Source organism: Periplaneta americana, chromosome 7 (assembly GCF_040183065.1).
Source record: "Periplaneta americana isolate PAMFEO1 chromosome 7, P.americana_PAMFEO1_priV1, whole genome shotgun sequence".
Classification (NCBI taxonomy): domain Eukaryota; kingdom Metazoa; phylum Arthropoda; class Insecta; order Blattodea; family Blattidae; genus Periplaneta; species Periplaneta americana.
In genome coordinates, this window is record NC_091123.1 from 113,810,484 (window position 1) to 113,827,789 (window position 17,306).

At 34.2% G+C, this 17,306-nt stretch overlaps 1 protein-coding gene across 2 annotated transcripts in view; it reads right to left on the reverse strand.

Moving 5' to 3' along the window:
• The window catches only part of LOC138703367 (uncharacterized), an 88,100-nt gene that overhangs the window by 54,981 nt on the left and 15,813 nt on the right, over window positions 1-17,306 (reverse strand). Inside the window, exons 3-4 of one of the 2 annotated variants that reach the window (XM_069831187.1) lie at window positions 10,376-10,599; window positions 337-716 (exon numbers count right to left, since the gene is read on the reverse strand). In XM_069831187.1, coding sequence (XP_069687288.1) covers window positions 337-716; window positions 10,376-10,599 — 604 coding nt within the window. The remainder of the gene's footprint in view (window positions 1-336; window positions 717-10,375; window positions 10,600-17,306) is intronic. The other variant, XM_069831188.1, reaches the window with a different exon arrangement.

A 17,306-nucleotide genomic window follows, 5' to 3' on the forward strand; every position in this document is an offset into this window, starting at 1 on the left:
TCCTTCCCCCCCTCTTCTTTACTTTAATTTCTTTAAATTTTCCAACAGGACTACTGTAAGGCAATTAAGAATTATGACAACAGAGAAGTTATCTATAAACCTTTGCTCTTGTCGAGCAGTTAGTGAGTACACGAGAAAAACAAACAACTGCTATTGTGTCGCAAACAGATGTGGAACATTCATTCCAGTCTCACATGATCACTACAAAAAAAGTTCACAAGCTATGTGGTACCAGTGGTGTGAATAAAGAAGTAAAAAAGGCACAAATTTTTAAGTCACTACATTTTCTTCGAAGATCAAAATGCTAAAATACTTTAATATAAATGGTTTTCTCACCTTTCATCCTCCTCCTGGTTGATCACTACATTAATGCCATTGCTACCAGATGCAGCATTCCCAGTATTTCCATTATCAGTCTCAGGAACAGCTACTTCCTCTGGAGGGGCAACATTTGTGGCATTACAGCTGCTGGTGGATGGAGTATTTGTTGTGCTACAGTCAATCACAGAAACTGGACCACCATCACCTCTACCGTTCATCATACGCTGTCTTTTCCTTCCCATGCTCATTAAAGAATTAAACACAGGACGATGGTACCACAATGAATCTGTTGTTGAACATCTCTCATTGTTCCCTTCTCTCTCTGCATAATCATGATGCAGTAGATGATTGTAGTTTGAAGAAGTTCCAGCACCACCATCAAGTCCGTCGTATCTCTTAAAAATAAAAATGCTAATGGTTACTATACTGTCACCATCAATTATTTCACCTATTATCACTTGTAACAAAATGGTACTTGCAAGACATCACTTCATGTAAGACCTTGCTCCTAATTTTCTTGAAGGGAAAAAAGAAAACTATTTTACCTTGTATACTGGACCCTTATAAATAATATTACCATTACTCCATAGGCAGTAAGCTGCACAATTCTGTGTTCTAAAAAGCTGCAAGCCACATTCCTGGATTCCTGGCCAGTGATTTTCACCCTCTCCTTCACTGATGATACAGTATATACATAATGCTCTACAATTCCATTTCTTAACTGGAATAATAGATTATCTGACTTGCAAAGTTTTCAAGGATGTTCTATGTTAAAAGATTATTTGATGTTTTGATTCCCTACTGATTCTTTTGGATGCAAATGTGTAAGAGATTTCTCAATTTTTTGGACCTTAAGTTAAAAATCGGGAGGAGGGGGGATGCATTATATGCAAATGAATATAGTACTACAACGTGATGAACCACTCGACGTTTATGACACTTCCATTATTCAGATCATGTTTTTATTAAAGTTGTATGACTGTCCCAAAAAGAAAAAAATGATCAGCTAGAATTTTTTAAGTCTTAGAAAAGTGAATATGCACATGTGCAGGAAGACCTGATCTGAATGTATGTATGTATGTATGTATGTATGTAATGCTGAAGAGTTAACAGTGAAGTTATTCTTGTTCTTGCTTCCCAATATTTGGAGGAAGAGAGGGAGGAAGTTCACAAAAGAAATTGTTTCTAAAAGGGTTACCAATATGTCGTAATACTTTCTATCTAAATATGTAGTAATAAAGGACAAATAACTTTTTCCCAACATTTTGTATTGTAACAGCTGATTAGTGGTTTAACTCTTACATATGCACTAAATTGCCCATTATGGTAAGCTCAAAATCCCCTCCTTCAGTAGATAAATTTACTTAGACAGGTGTCCACAAGACTAAAGAGTGGCTCAAAATCAGTGCTTTGACTCTATAATGTTTTTGCTATGAGTACGAATTCGCAATGTGACAGAATTTTATAATCATATTTTTCAGCATAACTATATAGTATAATCATATTAATTTAGAGATAATGTTTAACTTAACTAAGACTCTTCTGAACATTTCATACATATGCTAAGTTAGTCGTAAGGAACAAAGGGAGTTTCATTTTCAGGATTGAGTTCAGTAACTGAATTATTGTCTGTTTTATTTCTTGCATCTTAATACGATTTAATTTACATTATTGTAGTAAAACAATATATGTTTCAAACTAAGGTTCTGTAAACAAGGCTTTTTTAAATCTATGTTTTCAATTTATGACAGAGTAACAGGTTCATACCACAATGATGAAAATGCATTTACTACAACACACTATCCTAGTTCACGAGAATGTGTTTAAACTTTAATCCACAGTTCCCAGGTTCGAGTCACTAACATGGATTTTTTTAAGGTAAGTTAGGTAATGCATGTTCTAAAATTAAAGTCATGCACTTTAGGCTCTTGTATACCACGCTAAGAAGAAAAGTACGTCCTATTATTTTACAACAAAAATCATAACTGTGGCACAAAATAAAATCATTTTCTATATCTGAAATAAAATTAAATTAAAACTAACTTTTTTTTTTTTTTCAGTAGGAAGTCCACCTTTCATCCTACTGGATGACTTCCCCCACCCACTGCATGACTTCCCCATCTCCAGGGCATAAATCATACTATATAATATGAAATTAAATCTGGTTCTTCTACAAGGACATCCCAGGCATTTTGAATTCGTTGTCAGAATTCATCAGTGGTCACAGGATGTAGATGCACATCTTCTAAGACATTAAAGATGGCACGTTTTAATATACAAAGACATTTCAAGAAATGATCTAGCCTTTCAAAAAAACTTTCCCAGTGAAATTTAGTTTTAGTGTTTTTCTTAAGAACTGTCTTGTGTACATGGTGTGCCATACAACAAAAAAAATGGTACTTACTTAAATATAAAATGGTAAATCATAGGAAATGAAAACTGATACAATAAAAAAAAAAATTCCAACCAGAAATGAACCCCAGTCTCCTCCATATGAGTCTTATCCACTACAGCAAAGAGAGACTGTTAAGACCAACCAAGTGAAGAACATTCAAATCACTCTCAATTATCAATTAGGAGAACACATACCCATTTTCCTTTGACACGACAATGAGTGAACCACACATTATAACTTCGGTTTTAACCTGAACAGGAGTCAGGCCACTTTTCTGGGGGGATGACTGTATATTGCTATGACATGTAGTCCCTTAGAATCAAGATGGGTACAGGTTTGGTTTGACCCTCAAAATATTTAATACAATGAAAATATGAAGGCAATGAATAAAATAAGATGGAGGCTAAATCACAACAAACAAAAAAGAAAATGCTTTAATTCTTCCATAGGTATCATTTGTCATGTGTCTAGTCATTGCCAATTAACTAGCCTTCTCTTTTCCTAAGTTCAATGCACTAGAATATATGTTACTTAAACATTACTGTTTTTAAATCAGGAAATAACATTTATAATAATCAGGGAACGGATTTATATGGACTAAAAATATATGAAATATGTAAATATATATGTAGTTATTTTTACCAAAATATGGAATTAAATATGGATTTTTACCAAAATATGGAATTAAATATGGACTTAAAATTATAAAAAAATGACTATGTACGTTAAATATTGGTACATTTTAATCAAACTAAACAAAAAATATAATGGACATACCTTATCTTCCAATGTAGTTTCAACAAAACACAATTTTTATTGTCTGTTACCATAACAATAGGTTACAAACATTTCTTTCAAGTGCTGAAAAGTGAATCTTCTTCTATTGTCTCTGAGGATAGATTTATACTGACTAAAAGAGCGTTCGACGTCACAAGAAGTAACTGGTACATAATTCAATTTCACAATGTCTGCTGGGGATAAGTCCAAGTTAATCTTCACTGTTGATTCACCACTCATCACAGCAACAACCTTTTGTAGTTCTTCATATCCAGGGTTTTTTGAAAGTACAGTGTCCACCTTAGCTCTTACTGCATCTGCAACTTTACCTCTACCACGATTCAGTTGTTCCACAGTACTATTTATAATTTCAAAACTTTCAGATAGTGAAAGGTGCCTATTTTGGAGACTTTTGAGCGTTTTTATGATGCATGAAAATGTATGCTGAATGTGAGCTAAGTCATTCTTCACACTTATGTCACAGGTAACTGTTTTCGCAGTATCAATTGAGACTGCATCTTCAGAGTCCAATGCAAGGAGAACATTGTTAATAGAGTCTATATGTTCGGCATAATATTCAACTGCTTCTAGCCATGTACCCCATCTAGTTAAAATTGGCTTTGGTGGCAATGGAATTTCAGGGTACATTTCTTTCAACACGTTAACTCTACTGGGAGCTTTGAGAAATACTTTTTTCACTGATGAAATCAACAAATCTACTTTAGGGAAATTGTCTCTGACCACTTCTGCCACACGATGAAATGCATGCGCCACACAAGTAAAATGAGTCAATTTAGGATATACAACAGATAATGCTTGTCCAGCTTTGACCATATAAGGGGCAGCATCGCTAATAAAGAATAACACATTATCGTACATAATACCCTTTGGCCACAGGATACCCATAGCTTCGTTGAACAGTTTAACTATAGTTTTGTTATTGCACTTTTCTAGAACATCACAATGTAAAAGAATTCGTTCAGAATATTGTTCACTTAACAAACCGATAACTACATTACCAACAAGTCTACCTTCTTTGTCGGGAGTCTCATCAATGGAAACCCAAATTGAACTATCTTTAATTTCATCTCTTATCTTCTGTATTGTCTCATCGTAGATGGATGGAGCATACGTCTTCCTAAGTGTTGACTCATCCGGGATTGTATGTTGAGTATATTTTTCAAGGAATTCCCTGAAGACCTTATTCTTTAGTTTGTAGAGAGGAATATCAGCAGAGATGAGAGAACGGCACAGGTCGATGTTAAACTCAGATCTTACATTCGATGTTGTTGGTTGTGTTAAAAACAATTGTCTCTGCTTGGAATTTAGTTGTTTGTTGGCCTGATGTTTACTAGTTGTAATGTGTTGTTGCACCAGGAACTTTTGTGTAGATGATACTGCACACTGACACAAATTACAAAATAATATTTTATTGTCAGTTGATAAACCATCTTCTTTAAATTCTGAAATGTAACTTGTTAGTTTTGATTTTAAATTGACTGAATGACGTACTTTTGGCATATTTACCGTCTTTATAGTATGATTTACAAAACTGAACCTATGTGTACTCTGACTGGCATTTAACTGTTGAGCTGCACAACTGAAGTCTGTTAAAAATTTTAAATTAAATTAATACAGTTTTGTAACTTACTTTCCCATTGTTGATAGGACTGCTAATTTTCAAATAACTCTGATGTTAAAGGGATTACTGAACATGTGTTTAAATCTCTATTGTTGAAATGTATTTTTAAAAGTTAATGGAATTTTGTTTTGTTTTATTGTTAAACCTAATATAATATGGACTGTTTTATATGAAATATGGAAAATATATGGAAATTAACGAAAATATGTACTAAACTCTAAAATATGGAAAAATATGGAAAATAAAAGTAGGATTTTTCAACCCTACACATTGTGAAACATAAAGATAATGCAAAATATAAATTATATTAGCTTTATAAGTAAATATGTATTTACATATAAATCCTTTCCCTGATAATAATATATATCAAGAAAATGCTGCTAAGCAACTGTGACAGAATTCCAAATTTAATGTAGCTATAGAATCCTTCCTTGGCTTATATGAAAAACAAAAAGGCCTTTTGAAGAAAAGCTTCCCAGAACTTGTTACAACAGTAGAACTCCACAAATAGACACAGCAATAGTCCGTGTGCGAGATAAGGCACGAACTCTGTCTTTCTACGAAGTACTGCAGACATTGGTAAACGTAAGGACTGTACAATGTTTTTTATGGCATGTGGATCGAAAAATAAATTAAGATATATAATTTTAAATAATATATTCTAGTATATGTGAAACACATAACAAACCAACTTCGTGATTAGGCATAATTAATATGTGATACATTTGAAACAAAACAAACTTCTGGAGGAAAAACTCTCTACATGTACAGTATCTATATATGTAAATATGTACACACAATTTCAAAACTTAATTTTCATTTAATGTTCCATATCCCGGATCAGTGTTGTCCATTTGCAGCAAAGAGTTCTTAAAGAAGTTATCTTTGTACACATTTCCAAAATCTGAAAAATGTCCTCTGTTGCACTATGTGGTTGAGTTTCTTCTCGACTTTTTTCTTGACCCAACAGCTCGGAAGTCACGTCAATCCATGATTCTACTATATTATAAATAGCATCTTTGATGGTGTATTTTTTCCAGAAGTCAGGAATAGATGTTAAATTAACCTCCACAGTAACATCTTACGATATATGTGCTTGAGGTTTTATATTGCTCCCTGGCCCATGGGCTGAATTAGTGATGTACTGTTTGGTGGTAGGAAACAGCAAATTATTTTGCCATCATTACTTTCTAATTGTGCAATATGATGAACTGCCATGTTGTCCATGAGGAGAATTGCCTCTTGTAAATTATTTGCACTCAAATGCTCATGAACATGGGGGACAAAAGAAGAATGAAACCACTTAGAGAACATATCAATGTCCATCCATACATCTTTTTGGTAATGGTAACTTACTGGTAGGTTTTCTCCATTTATATTTCTTGAAGCTTTTGGACTCTTGCTTTTCCCAATAACAACTAGTGGCAACTTGTGACTTCCAGTCACACTACTGCACACCAGGAGTGTCAGTCTCTCTGACTTTTGTAACCGGGAGCTGAAGTCTCATTACCATGAGCCAATGTTTTGTCAGGAAGAGCTCTAAAGTTTAGTCCTGTTTCATCACAGTTATACAATTGTTCACATACTAGTTCATGTGACTTTATTTCACTTCTAAGCTCTTCTATAAATTCAGGAACCATTGTGTCGTTATACTTGTTTTTTTGAAAGATGGGACATGAGAGTTAAGTGGCCGAGCTTGGAACTACAGTGCCATGTTGCCAATATGGACTACCACGCTGCCAGCTGATGGAAGGTAGCAAATGTCGTTAAGATGGCTGACGTTAAAACATTCATTGACAATTGACGTGAAGGTAAGAAAATACAAAAATCGACAGAGAATCAAAGACGAAATGTACCAATGCTAACATTGTGTGCACAATAAATGTCATCAAGAGAACTATTAAGCACTCGCCACGTGCAAACTTTAAGTTTGGCAACTCAACCGTTGTTACCATAGCAACAGGCCTACCACGCTATGTGACATTCAGTTGTTTTTCCGATTGCAATGCTCCTGTCATGTCCCATCTTTCAAATAAACAAGTAGGCCTATAGCACTTAACTTTTCACCCTGATCACTGATCTGACGAATACCATGCTGGTTTTTGAAGTTCCTTAACCAGCCATTCTTAGCTTTGAAATTCGAATCACCTCCCATTTGTTTATTTATCTCTATCACCTTCTCGCATAGCAATGGCCCCATTATAGGTATGCCCTGGATCCTTTGTTGTAAAAACCATTCGTACACAGCGGTCAAACTTTTCATCCTTATGACGTGTTCTTACCATTTTCTCTTGAATGTTTCCATCTAGTTTCTTATAATCACTACAGAATGCCTCGTATTTACATGAATTTTGTTTTATCTGATGCACTGTTCTGATCGAAATGACAAATTCTTAAGCGATGGCTCTGATTAATTTATCTTTTTTTAACCATTCAATATTTGTAACTTTTGCTTCAACGTAAGTATACATTTTTTGTTCCCTGCCATGCTACCAACGTGTACTAGTATTTGCACTCTACTGCACTGGTTCAACTCATTAGTCCTGTGCCACACGGGGGAGGGTGCACTGACTTACCTCATATCTTGAAGTATGCAAGAGCGAGCATCTATTTGTGGAGTTCCACTGTATTTCTGTTATGTAAATATGCATGAATAGGGGCTTCAGTTCTAGTTTGACCAGAATAATTACCGAGTAGTGCTATGGCCATCACATTGGAAGGCAGTTCATTTTTAATTGTTTCTGAACATATGGTTGCATGATTTGAGTCCATCAACCTGGGATTAGACCTTAGGAGTATATTTAAACTCCAAACTTTCTTGGGGAGAGCATGTTGATAATATGCAAATATATGTTGAGTATTATTGATCCAACCAAATAATATAAAACAAATTCATAGTGGTAATGCTAGTGATAATGTTAATATGTATGTATGTATGTATTTATTCACGCTGCAAATGCGTATATATCCGGTGGCAGCGGTAACTAATTACACTCAATAATGACAATAATAAACACAATTAATAAAAAATACAATTAATAGTAATTTAATACTACTACTAATAATAATAATAATAATAATAATAATAATAACAACAATAATAAATTAAATGAAGCACGATCACTTAAAATAACATTAACAGTAAATCTAATTTGTATGTTAACCCTAAGTTCGAACTAAAACCCACGAGTATGATATGTTCATACCTACACAAATACCTTTCAGCACTACACTCATTTCACTGACAACTCACTCACTGCACTGGAACTACGACACATTTCACTGATTCTATCCTGATTTCACTAACACTTCAAAAACATTTCACTGTTCAAATACTTTGCACTGGCACTATAAACTATAAAGCTTCACTGACAGAAACACACTTCATACTTCACTGACACAACACACTTCTTCACTGATACAAGAAAATGTCAATTTCACCCTTTAAATAGTGTGTATAATATACTACCGTCTATTAGTAAAGTCCTTAAGCCTACATTTAAATACATTTTTGGTTATTGGTAAAGCCTTTAGTAAGTCTGCAGGTAAAGCATTCCAGTCCCTGATAAATATACCAGCACATTATAGATAATAATACCTTAAATAATGCATGAGTTAACAAATGAAAAAAAGCCAGAACAGAAAAACCTATAGACAAAATACGAGTAAAATATGGAGGGTGATTCATTTTATTATAAAAAGGCTAGCCCCAAATCGACGGAAATAGCATATCTAACAGTAGTGTGACTGTTCATGGAATAACGGAACTACATACATGTTGGGATCCCTATAGAATATATGAGATAAACTCCTTAGAAAGAATCCAGTATAGGGCAGCTAAATTTGTTAAAGATAAAAGAGAACACAGGAATGATATGACAAAAGAATTTAAATGGGAAACATTGGAAAACAGACATAGAAAAACTAGAATAACATCATTGTATAGAGCACATCTAGGTCAAAAAGCATAGGTAGACATAACGGCTTGGTTAGAGAAGCCAACGTACTATGGTAGGAATGATCATGATTTTAAAATCAAATGTAAAAATCAGAAAACGGATGTAGGCAAATTCTCATTATAAAATCAAACTATAAATGACTGGAATCATCTACCTGCAGTGGTCTTTGAGGGCTGTCCTTTCTTAAGGAGATTCAAAAATAACTTAAAAAGTTGTGTATAAAGTGTAAATAAAAAAAAAAGATATGTTACATTACTTAAGGTGACATGTATTTACTTACCTGGCGAGTTATTTCTTTGGTTTGAATGTAACTTAGTTTAAAATCGCTTGTAAGAGGGTCTTTGACTAAAAATGTTTAGTTTAATGTAGTTCTGTTTATAAGTATGAAATTGTTTGTCTTTTGAACTGTTGTATCAGTGAAGCGTGGTGAGTCAGTGAAGTTATGGTTTACAGTAGCAGTGAATAATTTCAATCAGTGATAATTTATAGTGTCAATGAAATGTGTTCTGGAGTGTAAGTGAAATATGTTGTGTGTGCCAGTAAAATGTGTTCTGAAGTGTCAGTGAAATGTGTCACAGTGCCAGTGCTGTGAGAGAGATGAGAATGAAGTGAAAGATCACCAATGTGAAACTTATTTAGGGCCTATACATAAGTAGGTTGTAGTGAAAAATTAGGTTCACTTATTAATTAGGTTATTTTATATATTATTATTAATTGTAATTATTGTGTATTAACTGCATTGTGTATTAATTTTTATTGCGTGTAATTAAGTTATCACTGCCACTGGGTGTTTGCCCACTTGCAGTGTAAATAAATACATACATACAAGCTTAGTCAAGTTGACAGTTTTCTTCCTGTGTACATCACTGATAAAACTGCGTTCAGAAACTACAGCCCGATCTGATGTATTTACTGCTACTTTAAATGGAAAGGACAAGGGCTATTCATGAATCTACAAGATATAGGAACATACTGTTGATGCTCGTGGACTAAAGAGTTTGCTTTCTCTTTCTACTATGGCAACAGCATATTTTGTTCCTACAATCTCCCTTTTTTTCAAGAATGAATTGCTTTCTAACATCACAAGACCTAATGGATATGTAGATTCTCTCCAGCATAACTGTTTTCTTGGCTAGAAACTCCATAGTTCCATTTCTTCTGCTGCCACAGCTGTCTATGATCTACTGAAGAAAAATGTTATTTCCCGAGTTCCCTTATAAAATACAGAAGAATATTAATTCATAACATTTAAAGGAAACAATTATGTTGTTTCTACTCTACCTTAGAGGCCACAGATACTGGATTAAACATGAAACTGTAGGATTCCAATGCCCGAAATATTGATGGTGCTTCTCTTTGCTGTTTGTTCTGACAACTGCCATTCATGCTCGCATTGATTGGAGATAGCTGCTCCCTATTACCATTAGAAGATGGATGATTTTCCAATGATGAATCAAGACGTCGGTAAGAACGAAAGGGACTTATTCCCATCCCCATGTCTGAATCTGCATAAAGAAATACGAAGTTAACTTACATGCAATGTACTGAAGTGTTCACTCTGTATTACATAACACTATTGTAACACATAACAATAATTAATTAAACAAATGGAAAATGAAATCTTGTTACTGACGAAACTAGAATTTGATTCTCAGCAGATTCTTGTGAAAAAGCCTCTGAGGCTGGACTTATCGAAGGATTATGATTTCCTCTATGATTACAGTTATTACTACATTTGAAAATTTTAAATGCAGTTGTTTGAATGGAATGGTTACATAATTATTGGATATTCCCAACAAAGCTACGTAACATAATAAATTATAAAAAATTAAATTAAATTTACTGAATAATCAACACGACTATCCAAAATTTAAGCACTATTCTTTGTAATAAGTGTCTAAATTCTTTGGCATTCCTATTCTCTCAAGGTACTAAAGCTTCATAATGGTACAAGACATACCTCAATAACTACTCATATGCTTCAAATATTAAAAATCAGTTTACTAATTAGAATTAGATAAAGCTTCCATAACAGTTACAATATTCGTGTTTTTAGCTTGATATTTTGTTAAATGTTTTGGCATTTCTTCCTTTTCAGTTAAGTTAATTAAATACAGTATTCCTCTCCTGTTAACTCTGCTTTGCCGAAATGTTAAATAGACTGTTAGAGCTTTATAATTAGCAATTAAAGGTATGATCACACGTCGCTACTTTTGCAGCGATGCAGTACAAAAAACTGCGCAACTCTTGTACTGCGACGTGTGAACAACGGTGCAACCCGAAAAGTAGCGGCTGCCGAACCTGCTGCCCGCTACTTTTCCATGTTGCGCGCAACTTAAAAGTAGCGACGTGTGAACAGGGTTCTCAGGGTTGCAGCCGCAGCATTTTTGATATCGGTTTTGTTGAAACTTTTGCTGCGGTTGCAATCAGTGTTACCACCCAAATGTGCAAATGATACTTTTATTGCTTGGATATATTTTAATGTTAAATGTGATGAAAATAAATTATTTGTAACAGTTATTAAATACACAACACAGTCTGAGCATAATTGGTGACGATATAATTCATTTTTTTTTTATTTTCCGTAGCGTAGTTCCAAACAGGAGGGTTGCCAACATTGATTACGTGAATATACTGTTGGTTATTATTTAAGTATATAGGCGTTTTTAAAAGCTTTATAGTAAAAATAATGTCAATTTCTGAATACTAGATACGACAGAAAAGCAAATAATAGATAAGGAAGCTTTCGCATGAGTTTCTTAATAATGCGAACATAACCACAAAATGTATATTGAGAAGCCAATACGGAGATGGAAACCTGCAGCATGACTGTGGCTGCAAAAGTAGCGCCTTGCGTGTGAACAGACTCGCAACCTCCAGTTGCAACTTTTGCAGCACTCGGGTTGCACAGCACGAAAAGTAGCGTGCAGCGCGCTACTTTTGGCTTACGTGTGAACACAACACGCAACTTTTGCAGCTGCAGTATAAAAGTAGCGCTGCAAAAGTAGCGACGTGTGACTGTACCTTTAGTTTTACTGAACTGCTTAAAGTTGCGAGTATACACAGATATTAGGCATACTGTAAGAACCAAATTACAGCAGATTTTCCGAACTACTCAAATTAACCAAAGAACACTTTAAATGGATTGTAGGTCTGCTAATTGGACATTGTGAGTTGAAACTCTACATGACTGAGAATGAAGTAGATCCCTCTTATTTTAAATGATTTTAAAGGTATATTTTCATGCGAAGAAGAATCTATAAACCAGACACAAAAAAAAAAAAGTCATATGAATTGCCATAGACCAGCGTTTCTCAAACTGTGTTCCCCAGAACCCGAGTTTCCGTAAGCAACTCTTAGGGGTTCCGCCAATTCCTGATGTGAAATTATTTACTTTTTAATATCTAAACTATAGTATTATAAAAACATGAAAAAGAATAAGAACGGTTATTGTTTATTCGCCCATTCTATTGGAAATTATCAGAACAAAAAATGGGTACCGGTTATGGCAATCCGATGCACACTGTTGAAATAATAATAGGTGCGCTTGAAGTAACTTAAGTGTCTGCAGCTAACACATTTTCCAACAACAATGCACAGGTGTAAATTGTGTATGGAATTAATCGCAAATTCAGTGAAGGATATTTCGCAGAATTGTTTTGACGTTCCTTCAAGAAAGCACAGGAAACTTCTGGAGAGGTAAGACCATTATTTTGAAATTCAAGGTGAGTTATGTTAATTTTGTGTCTCAAAGTTTATTTAATATCAGAAAAAGGTCAAACGTTTTAGAGAAAAATTGTGTGAGTTTTGTCATCCCTCCTTCAAAATTGTGTACATAGAGGACAAGACCAATCATTGCGACCTACGTCATCCTATTTTTAATACAGAGTGATACCGATCCTAACTCTACTTTTTTTAATACAGGGTGACACCGAATCATGGATCGGTAGCTTAAAACAGGATCATTAAAACAATCAACATCCAAGTGTGCCACTACAACTTCAACTATCCCTAAACAAGTATGTGGGTCTGATGAAGGCGAAATGGAAAAACCAAGTTTACAAAATAGCAGCTCATCATCTGAAAATGTGAAGAAGCCAACATTCAAAATACAACATGAACCTGTAATTATAAAACGTAAACATAATGAGAGTTACTTAGCCTTGGATTTCATGGATACTGAAAATTTCCCTTAGTGTGTAATATGTGGCAGAATTTTACCTAATAGTTTGATGGTACCTTCAAAATTAAGTCTCCATTTTGAAACAAACCATGCTCAGTTTCATGACAAGAATATTGATTTCTTTGATAGAAAACGTCGTGAGTTACTAAATTCACAATATTTCTTAGATCAGACATCTTATAGTACAAATGAAAAAGCAATAGAGGCATCTTTCATTGTAACCTATAGAGTGGTTCAGGCAGGTGAGTCCCACACAGTAGCCGAAAAATTAATAAAACCCTGCACGACTGACATGGTTAAGTGCATGCTCAATGAGAAGGAGGCTAAACAATTATTTTCCTTGCCACTTTCAAATGACACAGTGGCTTGTCGCATTCAAGACCTGGCAGTTTACATCGAGGAAGAATTAAACTGTCGGCTCAGAATATGTCAATTTGCACTATAGATAGACGAGTCAACTGATGTAGCAGATCTGGCAGTTGTACTAGTGTTTGTCTATTACCATTATGAAGATGCTATTGGAAATTCTGTGAAGGATATTTCGCAAAGTTGTTTTGACGCTATTATGTAAACTGCTGTCAGCTAATGCAACAGGATCTGAAATTTTCAGACATGTTAGTGAGTACTTGGAAAAAATCATATACCCTGGGGCAATTGTGTTCATATCTGCATGGAAGTGCAAAGGCAATGGTTGGGGAAACAACTGGTGCAGCATCGCGCATAAAGTCAGTTGCTAAAAAATTGCAAAAGCAATCATTTTATTTTGGACCGTCAACCTTTGGCCACATCAAAAATGCCACTGTCACTCAAAAATGTTCTTAATGAAGCAGTAAAAATCGTTAATTTTATCAAGTCCAGACCACTAAATTCAAGACTTCAAAATCATTTATGAGGATATGGGAAGCCTTCATAAATCTCTGCTTCTTCATACAGAAGTGAGATGGCTGGCTTTCTTGCAGAAAAACTTTAAGTAGACTCTTCAAACTTAGAACTGAGGTGATGGCTTTCTTCACTGATCATCATTTGGACGATCATTTGAGTATGACGATCATTTGAGTGACAAACAATGGCTCTTGAGACTTGCCTATGTATCTGACATTTTTGTCAAAATGAACGAAGTAAATGTGTCATTGCAGGGGGAAAATGCTAATATATTCACTGCACCAGATAAAATCAGGGGTTTCAAGAGAAAATTGCAGTTCTGGATGAGAAGTCTAGCTGGCCGTGAATTTGAGAGCTTCCCTGCTTTGAAAGATTTCCTTGAGGAGAAAAAGAAACTCTCCTAGAACTTGATGAAATCAATGAAGAATTTGTATAGCATTTGGAGGATATGCGCCACACTGTAGAACAATATTTTCCAGAACAGGAAAGTGAAAACAAATCTCAAAACTTGTGGGTCAAAAATCCATTTCACATCAAAGAAAAACCTCCTTCCCTCGCTTCTGAAGAATACGAAGCATTATTAGAATTGACGTCTGATTCACCCCTGCAATCTCAGTTAAAGAATCTCCCTGTGATGGACTTTGGCACAGCCTAAGAAAAGAGTACCCAGTGTTATCAAAGAAAGCTATTACAATCACCAACATTATTTATACGAGTAATTTTTAAATATGTATAATATGTGACATCAATAAAAATGTGTAATGTTAGTGGTAAAAATAGATTTGGTAATTTAATATATATATATATATATATATATATATATATATATATATATATATAGGCCTATATACTCACCACTAATATTGCGCTGGGTTCCACAGTTTTATTTTGGGTTTAAAGGGGTTCCGTGGAAAGAAAAGTTTGAGAAACGCTGCCATAGGCCATGTCATTCAGTAGCCAATTATGGTCAGGCTCATTGACTACTCTCTCGCTATGATTACATGCATCACTTATTCTAATGAATGCTACAACTATACTCTTCATTAATTTAAGTAATTTCAATACAGAAAGCTATTTATCTGAAGCAGGTTACGTAAAACCAAGTTGATTTATATCAGGCACGTGCAAAACAATGGAATTTTAGTTCAATATTCTCACTCATTTTGTTCAATGTGTTTAGGTCAGTGCCTGAAATAATTTACGAATGTAATTCTTAGTAATCTAAAACATTCTGCCAAACACATAGTATTCTCTGTTCGTATTACAACATATTATTCCATACTCGTATTTATAGAATTTCTATTCTTTAATCATGTCTCTCAGCATCAGTAGATCCAATAGTTCTTCTGTGGCTTTATAGTCCTTGAAGCTCGACCTTAGCCTCACTAATGACATCTATCCATTCTAATCAGTCATCCTTCTTCATCATTGCCCTTTCTCGTTTAGTTATTTAGTCGCGATGCTGTTATTTGTTCGCCATTTTTGTTCTTTCGTTGCCGAGCTACCAGACGAGGGATCTATTTGCCACACCGTTAAACATTATCATGTCGTAGCTCCTATGATAACAAATCAAACGCACTGTAATTCAGCAAATAATTGAGCGGCAAATAAAGTCCTCGCGTGCTTTGTGCGGACTCCAACGAAAGAGCCAAAATGGCGGGCGATTATATATTAAGTATTTATCCAGCCTTAGGAAATGCGTAACATCTTCATCAGAGAATCACAAGACGCACACGTTTAAATGTAGCCGACCTGCAACGTGATTGGCTGCCGGAAATTAGAGCGACAGAACTATAGTTTAATAATATTAATATAAATAAAGCTTTGTTTGATAATATACTAATTTAACATTTTTAATGTTTTTGCATTATCTTTTTTGTTTTGTGTTACTGTAATTGTAAACGTTCTTGTTTTGTTTGAATGAACGTTATTAATTTGTTTTTTCGCTGTATGTTTATTTATTTATTTACTCTGGTGGAGTTAAGACTATCAGGCCTCCTCTTCCACATCACATATACATATTTCTGATGGCATGAAAGACAAGGCCTGATGGCCTTAATACCACCAGAATAAATTTATTATTATTATTATTATTATTATTATTATTATTATTATTCTTGTTTTTATAAAGTCATCCTGGATATTATCCAACCATCTCAGATTTAATATAACTTAAAAAATAAGGGAAGAATACACACAAGCAAGAAAAAACTGTGATCTGTAACATGGGTACACATTATTAAAAGCATGGTCTTATGAACAGTGAGAGATTCTTAATTTTGCGACAACTCAGCAACTTACAGCTGAAACACACAGAATGAGTGTCCATATCATAGTAAATTCTGTCCGAATATAGTAATGACAAAAAACGAATTTCTATATGTAGATCCTCCAAAAAAACATTTTAGAGTGGAAAAATGTGACAAATTGGATGACTTTAAAAAAAAAGGTGTGATTCATGAGACTATTTTCGAATGTTGTTTAAACAATGGAAAATTTCCTACAATTAAGAAACTTGTCACTTAACTACACAAAAAAAAACCGGCATCTTCTATAGCCTATACACCATTCTTACAGCAATGATATTAAGCATGAAAAATTAAATTATATATTGTCTAGGTCAGTGATTCTCAACCAGGGAACTATGGCCCTCTGGGGTCCTAAGAGCAGTAAATGGAGAACTGCAAACAATATAATAATAATAATAATAATAATTTTAAAAGTTGTTTTATGAAAATTTAAACATTCAACTATTTTGCATTGGATAAAAACCTAGGCCTAATTAAATTATTTTCTTTTTAAATTAATACCAAAGTTCACATTATGTTTTCAATATAAGGATACCACGGAAGGAAGAGCTCAAGGTTGAACCAATGATTGATTACATTTGGCAATATCAAGAAAACTGTAAAAATCACATCAATAGAATGAGCAACAACAGGTTTCCAAAGGCAATTTTAATGTGGATGTTGCAAAATAAACCAATCATTTTCAAAATAGTATTTTTTTTTTTCAGGAAGTGAAAAAAAAACTGTATCGAGCCTTCACTTTACCCCAAAGTGAACGATAATTTTATGTGTAGTGCATGTTACGTTTGTTGTTTTAATGGTGTCAATAATCATGATTTTAGTTCATTTTCTGTGCATT